The following is a 16,011-nucleotide window of genomic DNA, read 5'->3' on the forward strand; positions in this document are numbered from 1 at the left end:
ACGTGGAAAGTAATGCAGGTATTAAATGAGTATTATTCAAACAACGCAATGGCCTGACACAGACTTATGAGAGACAAGAGATGTAGGGGTTCCCTCTGAGCCCCAGTTGTCTTGTCCATTAAAAGAGGAATAATTTAATACCACCTCCTAAGATTGTTATATGGCTTCTTGAGATGACATTTAAAGCCTCCAGTAAAGGGCCTACAACATCATGGGTGCTCAGGATGCATCATCTATTATCACCCTGATGACATCATGCTGTAAATATAATAAAACACAAAATCATGTATAAGCACAATTACATCATTGCAAAAAAAGGCAGAGAGGAAATACATCAAAATGCTAATAGTGATAATCTCAAAATGCAATAGTGATAGTAAAGAGCTCAGGTATAATCTTCTGGTTTTTTCTATTTTCTAAGTCCCTAGGACAGGTTTTTAATATACCAGCTACCTGTTAATAGAAAGAGAAACAAAGGCACGTGCTAGAAATATATATCCCTGCTCTTCCCTAACCATTGAGATGGAGCCCATATTGCCACAGTAACTAACTCTAGAATCCTACATTTCTCTGTGTGCCCTCTTGTCCCCAAAACCTTGGAGGCGAAGGAAATTCTGCAGGGCACTGGGTGACTCAGTTGGTTAAGCATCTGCCATCAGCTCAGGTCATGATCTCGGGGTCCTAGGAACAAGCCCGGCATTGGGCTCTCCGCTCAGCTGTGAGTCTGCTTCTCCCTCTCCTGCTGTTCTCCCTCTCTGTCGAATAAATAAATAAAATCTAAAAAACCCCAACACAACAATAACAACAACAAGAAAAAACCCACAAAGGAAATCCCACTGCCCAAAGCCAACACTTCTTTACAATTTCTGAGTGGCGCAAATCACCCCTAGACCGAAGTGCACTAAATCAATCGATCAATCAATCAATCATGCACTAGAGCCTAGACCGTTGACACAATTTAATTCACTACCCAGAGAAGGAAACTCAGCAGCAGCATCAGCAGAAGGCGCCTAGTCAAGTCCATGTGCTATGTGCTAGTAGGTGCTCAACAAGCACTAAATAAATGCATGAACATCGGCTTCTGTGGTCGGTTCTCGTCTTTCTTGGCCAGCACGGTGCTCCCAGCATAGCGGGTCTGCCCACACGGTGGCAGTGCTGCTCCACACTAGGCGGAGCGGGGAGGACTCGGGTTCCACCTGGTGCCAAATGCCTGACGCCCCATCCTCTTCCAGGCAGAGGAGTGCAGAGAACCACAGAAAAGCTGCAAAGGAGGACGTTGCTGGAGTCACTCTGTTTTTAAAGGAGTAGGAGACATGGCCCTCAAGGCTGCAAAAGAGATGCACCCCTCCCCTTTGGAGGGTTGGATCAGCCTGTGAAGCAGACAGAGCACCCTGTAGGGAGGTGTGAACATCGGGGAGGCAGACCCAGGGCCGGAGACTCCTAGGAGCACCACTGACTTCAGGAGGTGAAGACAGAGCTCTTGGGGGCAGGTGATATTTGGGGGCATGGGGAGGACGAGCTGGGGAGACTCTCGGCCAGGGTTCACATCTTGTCTTCCACTCTGACAAGTTCCATAACCTCCCTGACTGCATTTCCTTATCTGTGGAGGAGGAATAAGACCCCACAAAGCTGTTGAGAGATTGAAGATCCCTAATGCAAGTAAAGGATTGAACACAATGCCTGGCACGCAGCCACTCAGCGTGTTACTGTCACGCTCTTGTTGTCGCTGTTGTTGTTAATAACTGTGGTGTTGTTAATGACACATGGGCATCTCAAGGAAGACTCTCCTGCCCTCTGTGGACACACAGATGAAATCCATGACTAGATCTTGAAATCATTTCTTCATCTGTAATCAGGTAGGAACTGAAAGAAAAAAGGATTAAGATCAAGAAGCAGAAACATTAGCTCCTCTTTTTCTCTGTAATGAAAGGACATATGTTTGGGGGAAATAACAAATGTGATTTCTTTTTTTTTTTTTTTTTAAGATTTCATTTATTTATCCATGAGACACAGAGAGAGAGGCAAAGACATAGGCAGAGGGAGAAGTAGGCTCCCTGTGGGGAGCCCAATGCGGGACTCGATCCAGGACCCTAGGATCACACCCTGGGCAGAAGGCAGACTCTCAGCCACTGAGCCACCCAGGTGCCCCTAAATGTGATTTCTGAATTCTGTTCAGGGAGGGAAGAAACAGTGCTGAATTCCATCAGCTTCCTCCCCTGCTAAGTCCTGAGGCCAAAGCTCCAAAAGAATAGTGATCCTGGCATCTACATGTTCTGTTTTGTCCAACAGAACACCTCCAGAGTGTGGCTTCTGGCTCCACGTTGGTCTGTACCCTTTACTTCCAGGAGGCAAATGCAGGATCCCTTTACTCCACATGAGGCTGTCCTCAGGGTGACAATTTTTTTTTCTCATCTCTCCTAAGCTTATAAAGTATGATTGATGAGAAAAAGCAAAGAGCACAAAAGGGAATGCAGAGAAAAGAGACAGCTTACAACAATCTCCAAGTCTCCAGTATACTATACAGTGGAAGGTGGCCAAATGCTCTCCAACTTTTGTGAGGACATAAAGAAAAAGTAAAACTTGTCACACAAGAGGGACTTAGGGTGGATGGAAATAGCAGTTGGGAAAGTATGATTCATAAAGTTTCTCTAGGAGGAATAAATTTGAAATGCGAGTCATACATACATGGTTTAAACGTTTTTTTTTTCCTCTCTGTTTTTGAATGTATATGAAAATGCAGACACTGGCACTTAAAACCTAAGCAATGATCATAATATGTGCATACTTGTGCACATGGTCCCTAGATTTGGTCACTGTAGCCAGTGAACTACAATAAGTCTGAGTGGTTGTATTAGACGCAAAAGGCTGTGTCATGCTGCCTAACAAACACACCCCAAATTTTTGTAGGTGAAAACAAAAAAGGTCTATTGCTCACTCATGCTCCATGTCCACTGAAGCAAATCACCTAGTCAGAGAGAAGTGCCATCTTACCATGAGCCTGGGAAGAGAAATACTGGAATCTTTGCCCACAGCCCAGTGACCACCCAGGGCCTACTAAGATCTCTGACATTTTTTAAAAAGATTTATTTATTTTTATGATAGACAGAGAGAGAGAGAGAGAGGCAGAAACACAGGAGGAGGGAGAAGCAGGCTCCATGCCGGGAGCCCGATGTGGGACTCGATCCCGGGACTCCAGGATCGCGCCCTGGGCCAAAGGCAGGTGCCAAACCACTGAGCCATCCAGGGATCCCCGATCTCTGACATTTTAAAGCAATCCATCTATCAAGTAAATTTACCCTAAAACATATTTTGCGACTGTACCAATGTTTGTCTTCCAAGATGGACCTCTCTGGGAAGGTTGACGCAGAAACTGTAAACACCCTTATTCCCTTTCCATCTAGAATAACTTCAGTTGGAGCCTTCTTGCAATCTTCCTCCACGCAGAGCAAGAAATTAACTCATTTATTCGGCAAATCTAAATTTAGCTCCAACTAAGTGCCAGGTGCTGGGAATTACTAAGACAAACTAAAACAAAAGTCCTACTCCCAAGAGATCCAGTCTAGTTACCCTGTTGGATCAGAGGGCTGGGGCTTAGAGCAAGGTCTTGGCTCCATAGAGATCCATGTAGGCTCCATCAAGATGGAAGAGACTTCTCAAGATGTCACAAGTGTACATGGCTGCTGAGTATCATTATACCATACTTGCCCTCTCCTTGACATTCCTCCTGCCCAGGGATTTTGCCTGGCTTTTGCCTGGGTTCCTCCTTGCTTCCCACTCATCCTAGAGCTTTCCTCCTTGAGACCCTGTGCCCTCCCCATTTGCCTGGCTCATCTCTCACCACTCTCGCCTGAAACTCTTCTGTTTTCTCACTCATGGCACAAGGCTCCCTGCCTCTGAATGTCTCCTCATTCTGTTTGCTCCGCCCAGAGCACCACACATACACATGCGTGGCTTCCACGTGACCCATGTAAATTCCTATTCCTATGGGTCCTGCTTTTATTTCCCTTTATTCCTCCTTCCTTCTTCTGTAAGCACTAGAACACTGCTCTGTAATAATCTGTTTATGCATCTACCTTCCTCACTGGACTGTGAATTCGTTGAGGACAGGGTCTGTGTCCCTGACATATGGCATGGCATCTGGATAAAGCAAATACTCCAGCAATGCTTGTTGATATTTTTGCAGCAGAGAACTAGGATGAGGTGATCAGTAAAAGACATTCAAGCACAAAAATATCCTGTATTAGGGTAGGTATTCTGAGTATGGGAGTGGAGAGGTGTCAGATGGAAATAAGACTTCAAGGAGAAAAAAAATAACTTCTAACTATAAAAATAACTTCTAACATAAAGAAAAGATTATTTATGCACTACTCATTGTGTGGCCAACAGTCCACAGAGAGGCATCACTGAAGAATCTCGGGCCCCAGTCCCACTGAATCCAAACCTGCAACTAAGATCCCCAGGTGATTCTTATGCACAGTTCAGATTCTGAAGCACTGGTCTAATGCATACTAATCACAGCAGTAGTAATAACAGTTACTTACATTTACTGATGCTCCATGCATTGTCTAGACACTCCTCCTGTATTAAGTCATGTACCTCTCACAGCAGTCCTATAAGACAGATACTGTTTTAACATCCTCATTTCTCAGATGAGGAAACCAAGACAGGGAGAGATTAAATACCTTGACAAGGCCATACAGCTAGGACTAGTAGATGTAGGAAAGAGAAAAAAGATCTGCAGCACCTAGCTCAGAGAAGGTGTTTGCAAGGTGCTTAACAGTATTTTAACAAGTGCTACGAAGTGGAGAGCTGAGGTTTGAACACAGGCTGACTAGTTCTAGAGCCCCTGATCACTCCGCGTGTGATAAATATTTGTCAAGTTCACCTGGGGGACATTCCAGCACCTGGCACACTGTAGACCACCCACAATCGACACACAGATGCGCGAATGAATGGCTGTGGGCAGACCCCTCTGGAGTCCAGGACAGGAGTTTGGTGAAGAGTAGTGGAACAGGAAGTAAGCGATGTGGAATGAAGACTGTCACCCCCAACATGACAAAAGGAGCCTGAGGTTGGAGACTCTGCCTGTGAGTCCTCAAGAACTCCCAGCCTGAGGTGAAAAGAGGGTGATACTAACAGCAATAACCTGTCCCTGGTTTTTGTTTTCATCAGTGCCCACAGGCTCCATGGTCACTGGAAAGGAAGCTGTGTCTTTCTGAGAATGTCCGGGGTGTGGCTGGCACAAGCAACCCTGCACTGCCAGACACCTCCACTCTGCTTACTTCTCAGGGGGTATGTCAGTCCCTGGGAGCAGCTGCTGTGACTCTACTGCTGGGCCCCAGGTCCCACTGCCTCCTGCCGCTGACTATATAAGAAGGACTCCACCGAAGCTGCACCTGCTCTGCTGCCAAGTGAACGCCCTGGCCCCTGTGTGCTCCACTCCACCAGGGGTGTTCCCAAGCAGTAGTGACACACACCAACGCCTTCTGGAGATTTCCATCAAGCAGCCCCCTGTTCTCCAGGAGGCTGAGACATGCATCCTGCCGGTTCTAGCCCATAGCACAGAGTCCACAGACTCTACTCAACCCATGTTGGATCTGGTTGGCCATGTCTGTAGCCCTCTGCCCTCCTGGTAAGTTTCAACCCCAGGGGCTCTTCATCCCCTACCCAACAGGTTTCTGAAACAGACCCACAGATTTGCCAAGAAGTCCCACGTGTTTCTGAACATTAGTTTAAGCTCAAGATGGAACCTTTCCCAAAGCTTGCTTTCTTCCCCTTTTTAACCCAGCACACTAACACTGAACTTTTGTTTTAAAAAACAGACTGGAATCTCTTTAAAACCGGGTATGCATTCGGGGAGGAGAGGCGCCACGGAGGTCTCACGTTTACCAGTAAGCAAAACCGGATTCACAGCCAAGCCTGTCTCTCCCAAGCCCACCGCAGGTTGTCCCCGTCTTTGGGCCAGGGATAGTAAGCTGATGCGAGTGATACCCCGTCCTCAGAGGAAAAAGAGGAGAAACCCTGGCGCAGACTCTGGGACCTGCTTGTGCTTCCCGGGGAGGCCCCGCTACCAGCTCCGCCTACACCTAGCAGCGCGCTCGCTGCGGAACCCGAGCGCCGGACCCGCCCACTCCCGCCCTGGCCACGCCCCCGCCCCTGGCCACGCCCCCGCCCCGTCCGCGCCCGCCCACTGCCGCCATTTCCTGTCCGGCCCGGGGCGTGTCAGGTCAGTGTGGCGGGGTGGCCCGGGGTCTGCCCTGGGATGTGGTGCGGATCTGACCGTCAGCGCCGAGCAGAAGATGCCGTGTGGGACCCGGCGGCAGAAGGGCCCGTGTCGGCCGTGGCGGCGTCCTCCGCTTCCGGCATGGGGGCCGGGGGACGCTGCCGAGCGGTTGCCAGGCAACGGTGCCGGCGGCCCCGCCCCTTGCGCGGGGCGGGGCGGGGAGGGGCGGGGCGTCGAGGGGAGCTGGCGGCCGGGTTCCCGCTCGCTCGCGGCTGGCCCGCGCTCCCCCGGGCGCATCTCCTGGGCGGCGGAGGGCTGGGCGCGGGCTGCGTATTCTTACCCCCCGGCAAGTGCTGCATCTTCCTTCTGCCCCGACCACCTGGGGCAGGTCAGCTCGCTTCACTAGGCCTCAGTGCTGTATGTTAGAGCTGGAAGGAACCCTAGCTCGCTTAGTGAAGCCACACGTCCCCACCCCCGTTTTGCAGATAAGGGAGCCTCGCATTTACCGCTCGTTGCACGCCTGGTGCTTTCAGTTAACCCCCTCTCGGTTCCTATTACCGTTTCCATAGACTGAGTTAGGCTGAGAGAGGTTGGTGGCTTGAGCTGAGGTCACACAGCTTGTAACTGATGGAGTCTCGGGGTCGCATAACTCCCACCTTGCTCGCGGCAGAGTTCAGATTTCCAGGTAGCGGGGCTTACACAACGGCACTACCACTAAACCTAAGCCATAAATCCTAAACCTAGCCGTAGATCAGAATCAGCCCAAGAGAGTTTGAAATTAGCCATACCTGGGTACCCTGGCAAGTTGACTGTGAAGCTTTGGTGCTAGGAGGAGTCTTGTGTATTTAACAAGTTTTTGCATGGTTTTTATGGTCTGTGGATGAACTTCGGGAACTACTGGGTATACTACGAAGCCTGTTTACTCACAAACCACAGAGAAGTAATACATCTAAAGTACCCAGAAGGAGAAGAGATGCTGGTGCACGGCGGCATCGGGTTCTGATCCCCTCGGCCAATTTTTAGCTTCTCTTCGCTCATCAGAAACAAGCCACAGGCTTATATTTTAAACAAGTTTGGACAGTGAAATGCAAATACTCCAGTTCCTGATTACTAGTCGCACAGCCAGGTCCAGGCTTCCGGCTGGGTGGGCCTTTCATGACCAAAGTCAAGCATTAGTGTCCTCTATTCCTGCTAGCCTGTCAGCCTCTGGCCTCCTGCCCTCCTTTACACCAGGTCCCAGAATCACAGCAGTTGATGTTGGCTTTTTCTTTTTCTTTTCTTTTCTTTTTTTTTTTAAGATTGTATTTATTTGTTTAAGAGAGAGAGAGAGAGACAGCGCCAGAGAGCACAAGCAGGGGGAACAGCAGAAGGAGAAGGAGAAGCAGGCTCCTGGCAGAGCAGGGAGTCCGATGTGAGACTCGATGCCAGGACCCTGGGATCATGACCTGAGCCAAAGGCAGACGCTTCACCAACTGAGCCCCCCAAGCCCCCCAGAATGTTGGCTTTGGAGAAACATTTTGCAGAGCAATTTTCCCAGTGGAAGAGAGGGTTGACAGCTTTCCAGAAGCATCACCACAAATAATGAGTATCCCTTGGCCTTAATAGCAATCAGAGTGAAATAGATCACCCTGCTGTTATTCATGACATTTATGAACACAAATCCATCTTAAAAATAATCACTTGGCTCTTGGTTTTAGAAGCCTAATAAGCCTGATAAATTCTGTTTAGTGTTTTATTAGTATTAATTTCATCACTTATGCCGCCTCCCCCAGGTGTTCTGGTTCACAATGGCTGATGAGGAAGATTTGCAGAAATTTCTTAAAAATGTGGATGAAATCAGTAAGTACCAGTAAATCATAAACAAATTAAATTCTACATTGGCGAGGTGGAGTGACTGAAGAGAAATGATCACTCTGAGTTAGTTCCCAGGCTGCCTGATAGGTTTATGACTCTAAGGGAAAATGTAATTGAAATTAAACAGAAGGGGTATTGAGAAGCAAGTAATATTAGAGCCTGGGGTAGTATTTTGTGGCTGTTAATTGGTATTAGAGAAGCCATTAACATTCTGGTTGGAATTGAGACTGACAGCCCTCCTCCATATTTTGTCCCCTTCCGTGTGGAATCCACATCAAAGGAGCCTAGCTGTTCCCTCCGAGATCACTCAGGAACCTTGTAGATCATTCTGGAATCCCTCTTGTTTTAGGGCAGAGCCATTTCTGATTTTGAGCTGCAGGGGCAAAATCAATTGGCTTTCCCTCAGGGTCCATCTCATTACATGGATGGCTCATGGCTGTCATACCCCAGTCTCTAGGGAAGAAGTCCCCTCCTTCCCCAGCTCAGACAGGTGGGATCTCAAAGGACCTTCTGTGATCCCACAAATCACATTCAAGAGATTCCCAAGCAGCTGGTTTCTACTCAGACTTGAGGGAGCTCGTTTGATGATGGAAACAGGCAAACCAACAATCAAACAAACCTTACATATCCAATGGAAATATGTTGAAATTGCTCCTTCCGGCAGGCTGTTTAAGCCCAGAGGACTAAAATGGTTTTAAAAATAGCAGACACATCCATAATGCATCCTTTATGATCATCCACGGGCTCTCCTCTGCCCCTCCCTAAATGTTGTTCTGCAGAGTTCTGGCCTTGGCCAGCTTGCTGCTCACATTTGTCTTCGGGTGGTCTAGTCCAGGGACATGGATTTTCCTGCAGCCTGTCTACTCACCACCCCCACATCTCTCTTGAGCCTCAGACTCTGCACCAGCTGTCCTATCCATAGCACCCCACCAACACCACAAACTTAATGCGTCCAAAATCCAGTGATCATTGCTCTGCCCCTTTGCCCTCTTCCTCCCAAATAAAACCTACTTCTCCTACCTTCCTCTTCATTCTAGTCTCAGTTGGTGGCAAGTCCAGAAGTTTACAAGTCACCTTGGACTCATGCCACCCCTCACCCTCACGTTCAATCCGCCATCCAGTTCAGCTTCTCCAGCTCTGTCCTCCCTGCCCTTCCCTTTGTTCCGGTTCTCTGACCCAGACTGTTTCAACAGCCCCCTGATTGTTGTTCCTGCCTCCAGGCTTGAGCTCCCCACAGAGTAATGTATCTCAAATGCAAATCTGACCCAGACACTTCTCTGCTTGGATTCTCTCCGCAGCCACAATAAACTTCAAGCTCTCATCGGGGACTTAAGTCCTCCCATGACCTTGTCCTTCCCTCTTGCCTCCTCCTCTCTCTCACTTGAGCAGCAGCAAACTGCTTCTGGTTCCCCACACATCCTCTGATGGTTTACACACTGCGTGTTGCCTCTGTTGTTTCCTCTGCTTCCCCTTCTTTCTTTACCTGGCTCACTTTCATTCACTCTCAGAGTTCTTTAGGTACCATCTATCCCAGCAACGGCCGATAGGACTCTCTGTGGTAATGGAAACGTCCTGTAACCTACACGGTCCACTCTGGCAACCCATAACTCCATGCAGCTGTGAACCTTTGAAAGGTGGCTAGTGCTACCCAGGAGCTGAATTTCTAATTTTCTTTCATTTACAATTAGTTTAAATTTGTGTAGCCACGTGTACAGGTTCTGTACATTCATTTCCTAGGCTCTTGCTATGTAGTTAAGTATTGCTAGGCTCTGGAGACTGCAGGAACAATAACCAAGAACTCCCTTTCTTCCTGGTATCTAGAGCCCAGTAGAGAGAACAGATATGAAACAGATGATCTCTAGTGTGATGTGTGATACAAAGAGAGATTTGCAAAGTACAAGAGACACTAACTCAGTTTACAAGTTGTAGTAGTCTGGTTGGGCTGCTGTAACAAAAGACCACCGGCTGGGTGGCTTACACAGTAGGAACTTCCTTTCTGTGGTTCTGGAAGTGCAAGATGGAAGCGTCAGCAGGTTTGATTTCTCCCGCGGCCTCTCTTCTTGGCTGGGAGATGACTGCCTTCTCACTGAGTCCTTACATGGCCTTTTCTCTGTTGTACACAACCCAGTGCCTCTTCCTGTTCTTGTAAGGACACCAGTCCAGTTTGTTTAGGGCCCCATCCTTATGACCTAATTTAACCTTAATTACTCCTTTAAAGGCTCTCTATCAGTAGTCACACTGGGGGGCTAAGGTATGAGTGTATGAGTGGGGTGGGGGCCACACTACAGTCTATTACAGGAGTTTTATAAGGCTTTCCTAAAGCATGAGATTTAAGTAAAAATCTGAAGTGTGAGTAGGAGTCAGTGGGGCACTGGGAAGAGAGCAAGGGAATATTCTAAGTAGGGAGAAAGTAGGTACGAAAACTGGGAGTTCAAGAACACAGCGCCTTTAAGAACCTGGAGGCATATAAAGCTCTGTAAGACTGGCGAGAAGAGATAGCAGAGAGAAGGTCCCATCTGAGTCAAGAAAGGCCAGATCAAGGAAGACTTTGGAAGCCACAATGGGGAATTCATATTTACCCTGCGAGCAATTGGAGGGTTGACTCAGTGCGGGGACATGATCAGATTTACATCTTAGAAAAGTCATTCTGGCCACGGCAAGGATGGACGTAGAGATAAGCACATGGAAGGGAAGGAAGACAGATGCTGGAAGCCCAGGCAGGAGGCTGTTAGGACGCTCCAGGGAAAAGAGACCGGCTGGGTTTAGAGTTGTAGCAGAAGGAATGGGCACAAGTAGATGGACTTGAGATGTAATCAGGATTTACTTGACAAGCTTTCGAGTTTGATGGCTACAAGGGCAGAGAGAGAACAAAGACTCAAGAATGAGTCTTAAAAGTTTTGAGTCGAATGCCAGGTGGATGGTGTGGCCATCTGCTGAGATGCAGGACATTTGGGGGAAGAACATTCTGGTGAATGGAGATTTGGGGAGAGGGGTGCACTCAGAGGGGAAGGAGGACAGGCAGGTCAGGATTGATGAGTTAGACAGCACAGCGAAGATGTTCGGAGGGCACTTGGCTTTGCAAGTCTGAGCCCAGGAGAGAATAGAGCTGAGGATGTCCATTGAGGAGGCCCTTGCTTATACATGGTATTTAGAGCCATGGCAGAGAATGGGAATACCTAGGGAACTGGTCCTTGAAGAGAGAAGATGGCTTAGGCAGTGCCTTAAGGCTCACCCAGTTTAGAAGGTGGGTGGGACAGGGGAGCAGGAGCAGGCAAAGGAGACCAAAAGCAATGGCCAGAGAGGTAGGAGGGTGACCACAGGTTTATCCTGTGTCCTTAAAAGTCTGATTTTTTTTGTCTCTTATTTTCTTTGTTCATTTTGTTTCTTAAGTTCCACATGAATGACATCATATGGTATTTGTCTTTATCTGGTTTCTCTCAGCATCATACTCTCTCTCTAGCTCCATCCATGTTGTTGCAGACGGCAAAACCTCCTTCTTTTTTTATGGCTCAGTGATATTCCATATACCTGGCTATTGTAAATATTGCTGTAATAAACACAAGGCAGCATATATCTTTTCAAATTGGAGTTTTTGTGTTCTTTGGGTGAAGAGCCAGTAGTAGAATTACTGGATCACAGAGTCATTCTTGTTCTAATTTTTTGCACCAGTTTGCATTCCCACTGACAGTGCACAAGGGCTCCCTTGGTTGGAGGCAGTTTTTTAAAATCCGTGGGAGAAGGATAAGATGACTTGCTTGGGTGTGATACTGTGACTTATAATAAAAAATACATATTTTTATCTTTGTCCCTGTGCCTGGCAAAGAACTCCTAAAACCCTTGGAACTTCTAAGTGATAAGACAGATAAAGTCATCTTTATATTCATGACAAACCCCTTTCAATCACTTCTGAGCTCATGCAAATGAGTGACTTTTGGAATGAGTGAGGATGGGTGCTGGTTGCCAGGGGAACCAACCCTGTGATAAAGTTCCAACCCCCTGGGAAGGGGAGAGAGACCCAAAGTTGAACTGACTGTCAATGGTCAATAATATTTTTATCAGTCCTATATAGTGATGCTTCCATAAAGCCCCCAAAGGACCAAGATCAGAGAGCTTCCAGGTTGGCGAATGGAGATTTTGGGGGTGGGATGCACTCAGAGAGCCTGGAAGCTCTGCACCCCCTTCTCATGTACCATCCCAAGCCCTATCCACCCCTTCCATTTGGCTGTTCCTGAGTTGTATCCTTTTAAAAAAACTGATGATCTAGTAAGTAAAATGTTTCTCTGAGTTCTGTGAGCTCCTCTAGCAAATTAATCAAACCAGAGGGGGAGAAGGTGGTGGGACCCACCCTCTGAGCTAGCCATTAGGGCAGAAGCATAGGTGACAACCCGGACTTGCAACTGGCATGTGAAGTGGGAAGTGGAGAGTAGGTGGTCTCATGGCACTAAGCCCTTGACCCGTGGGATGTGACACTATGTCAGGTAGATGGTATCAGAATTGAATTGAATTATAAGACACCGAGCTGGGGTCAGAATTGCATGGTGATGTGGGGGAAAATCACACATGGGTACTGGTGTCAGAACCATCCTAGGCTAGCAGTAGGCTTGCTGGACAACATTGCAGAGCCAGTTATGTTAGGACCAGCTCTCACTGGTGTCCATCTGTCTTTATCTGTACTCCACATGCATAACAAAGGCCTAGAAAAGTGGGAAGTTGGATTTGGAGTTGTTTTGTCTGGCAGTTAGGTTGGGAGGGTGAGGGAGTTCAGTATGTGGACAGGTGGCCGGCCGAGTGATGGATCATGGGATTTGAGCTGAGCAGGCCATAAAGTGAAGACTGGGAAGGAGAGCTTTTAAGTCCTGCATCAGGTTCCACACTCAGTGCGCAGTTCCCTTAAGATTTTCTCTCCACTTTCTCCTCTGCCCGCCCCCAGGCTCCCTCACTCACTCCAAAATAAATAAATAAATCTTAAAAAAAAAAATGGATTTCATGCTTGAAAGTTGATAAGAGAATAGACCTTAAACGTGCTCACCACACATGCAAAAATTGAAATTACATGAGGAGATGGATGTGCTAACTAACCTTATTGTGGGATCACTTCACCATAGGCCCGTGAATCAGATCATCTCACTTGTGTACCTTCTCCTTGCACAATGTTGCATGTCAGTCATATGGCAACAAAGCCAGAGAAACAAAAGTTCTTGCCTGTGAATGTTCTGCACCATTCCTGAGTTGTTTCCTTTTGAAGACCTTGTTTGGATGTTTCACTTCTGATTTCTACACCTCCAGCCAGTTTAATCCAGGAGATGAATTCTGATGACCCACGCATACAGCAGAAAGCTATCCTGGAGACAGAACAGAGGCTACTGTATACAGAGGAAGTCCCGGAGGAGGATGGGTGCCGGACCACCCTGAACAAGACAATGATCAACCGTTCACAAGCTCCCATGGAGGTTTCTTTCTCTATTATGGGCTTATATAAGCAGATGCAGAGAAAAGGTCTACGTTGAAGCAGAGGAAATGCTAGTTTAACCTCAAACTATCTGGAGAGGCTGAAATAGTCTCGCATTTTTAATTTTTTAAAAGATTTTATTTATTCATGAGAGACACAGAGAGAGAAGCAGAGACACAAGCAGAGGGAGGAGCAGGCACCCTGATGTGGGACTTGATCCGGGATCCTAGGATCACACCCTGAGACAAACGCAGCCACTCAACCACTGAGCCACCCAGGGATCTCAGTCTTGCGTTTTTTAGACTCACTAGATTTATTTTCCATAATGAAGTAGAAACTCTGATTTTTTTTTCTTTGTCTTTCTGAGTCATCTTTAAACAATGGGTTTATTTTAATGAAAATTTGGCCTCTCCTCCCTCCCCCCCCCCCCCCGAGCTCATGAGCAATATTTAAGCTGTACTGTAAAGGTAATATGTTCTGCCTCATATTTCCAACTCCTACAGCCACAGTTGGGGTCTCTTGACCTGCTCACTCCATTACAGCTGTGCCCTTAATCAGATCTCCTGGTTGAAAGCAAGCCCTATGAAATTGGGGCCCTTCAGTATTGATGTTTAGAGGAAATGACCCTACTTCCCCCTTGTAAGGGATCTGCCTTCTTGGTTCGTCTATGTATAAGTCAGAGAATGGTTTTTGAAATCTGGTTTTTTTGTTTTCATGATAACCTGTGCCCTGCAGAATGCAGATGAGATAAACTCAGGTAAGGACAGCATCTCTCTTCCTAATGTGTGTTATTTTTTTAGGATCAGTGTTTATTGATTGTAGCTCCCAGACCCTTAAATGATAGCCTCTGGGCTTACAAAGAACCCATGAACAAAAACCAACTGATCAGCCAATTCTCTTACTAGTCAGAGGGGATAGCACTCAGAGGCTTTTCTCTATTTTCTCCTGGCCAGGCTTTTGTAAGCTGAATTCAGCTTTTTTTTATCATCCAATTTACTCTTAGCTGCTCAAGGGATCCGGGTAGCTTGTCTGTTGCCCAGCTCAGAAGCTCATTATGCTAAAGGGAACAAAAAAGTCTGCCTTTAAAGAAAAACTTTAAAAGGCAATAATTCAAATGTGAAGCATAGACATAGCCATCGTGCATAATAATACATCACACAGATTACCATTTAATGTCAAATTAAGAAAATTGTCATTTATTTGCCTCAGAATCTGTGTGCATGTGTGTGTCTGTGTGTGCATGCATATGTGTGTGTGTGCTCCCATATGTATGCATGAGATGTGCGACTCTAAAGCTCTAAAGAAGCTTTCTTCTGAATTTGAGCTAAAGAACTGATTATAATATTTGGATTTTTCTCTTTAATACTTGAAATTACTCTGCTGTCAGAAGCCTTCTTGGCATCTATGGAGTTGGATGCAAAAGAACGTGCCAGGAGAAGAAGGGAAAACAGAGTCTTAGCAGATGGTAATTGTCAGTCTTCACTTTTCAAGAGCCGGGATGATTTGTGCAAGAAAGATCATGAGTCTGCCTGCTGATATTTGAGGATGGCGAGACTCCTGGTTGGTGGGGAAGGAGGGGGGTTTCGTCATGGGCTTAAGGCCTTGAAACCAGACGCAAGAGATGAGTGATTGGTGTCTGTCCCCGTCCCTGTGCAGCAGGCAGGGAGCAGGATAGAGCCCTCCATCAGCCACCACTGCCAGACCTCTCTCTAAAGCATCTGGGGGGTGAGGGGTACTAGATAGGATCAGCACTGGGTGTTATCCTATATGTTGGCAAATTGAATTTTAAAAATATTTTTAAAATATTTTTTAAAAAATTTTAAAGTAAAAAAATTTTATTAAATTTTTTTTAATTTTTTTTTATTTTTTTTTAATTTTTATTTATTTATGATAGTCACACAGAGAGAGAGAGAGGCAGAGACACAGGCAGAGGGAGAAGCAGGCTCCATGCACCGGGAGCCTGATGTGGGATTCGATCCCGGGTCTCCAGGATCACGCCCTGGGCCAAAGGCAGGCGCCAAACCGCTGCGCCACCCAGGGATCCCTATTAAATTTTTTTAAATAAAAAAATAAAATCCAAGTCAAAGGGAAAAAATAAGTAAATAAAGCATATTGAGGGACTTAGCAGATCAGACAGAGAGTAGAGGGTCCTGAGCAATCCTGGGAAAGTAGGGAGGGATGGACAGGAGGTACTGTGGGCTGGCCTGAGGCACAGAAAAGAGGTGAAAATGAAAAATGAAACAAGAAAACAAAGATGTGAGAAGGGAGAGAAGTGAAAGAAGGGGGGGTCATGTGTTTGGTGGGGTGACACACATGCAGGATGCGTCTGGCACTTGGGCACCTCCTGGCGGTATGCGTGCTGTGGGTTTGAACACTTCCACCTGGGCCAGAAACTGGCTCATTTGCCCTCTTTATGAGACATTGAGTGTGTAAACTTGGTCTTTGTGGCACGCTTGGGAAGGTTCTGAGTTTTGAGGCAGAAACA

General features: G+C 46.9%; 1 protein-coding gene across 1 annotated transcript in view; it reads left to right on the forward strand.

The window, feature by feature from the left end:
* Positions 1-6,217: 6,217 nt before the first annotated feature.
* TTC12 (tetratricopeptide repeat domain 12) overlaps positions 6,218-16,011 on the forward strand; it is a 46,367-nt gene continuing 36,573 nt past the window's right edge. The window contains exons 1-5 of the mRNA XM_055304597.1: positions 6,218-6,226; positions 7,996-8,062; positions 13,364-13,527; positions 14,262-14,283; positions 14,914-14,991. Coding sequence (XP_055160572.1) covers positions 8,011-8,062; positions 13,364-13,527; positions 14,262-14,283; positions 14,914-14,991 — 316 coding nt within the window. The 5' untranslated portion in view covers positions 6,218-6,226; positions 7,996-8,010. The remainder of the gene's footprint in view (positions 6,227-7,995; positions 8,063-13,363; positions 13,528-14,261; positions 14,284-14,913; positions 14,992-16,011) is intronic.

The sequence above is a fragment of the Nyctereutes procyonoides genome, unplaced genomic scaffold (genome assembly GCF_905146905.1).
Source record: "Nyctereutes procyonoides isolate TBG_1078 unplaced genomic scaffold, NYPRO_anot_genome, whole genome shotgun sequence".
Taxonomy (NCBI): Eukaryota; Metazoa; Chordata; class Mammalia; order Carnivora; family Canidae; genus Nyctereutes; species Nyctereutes procyonoides.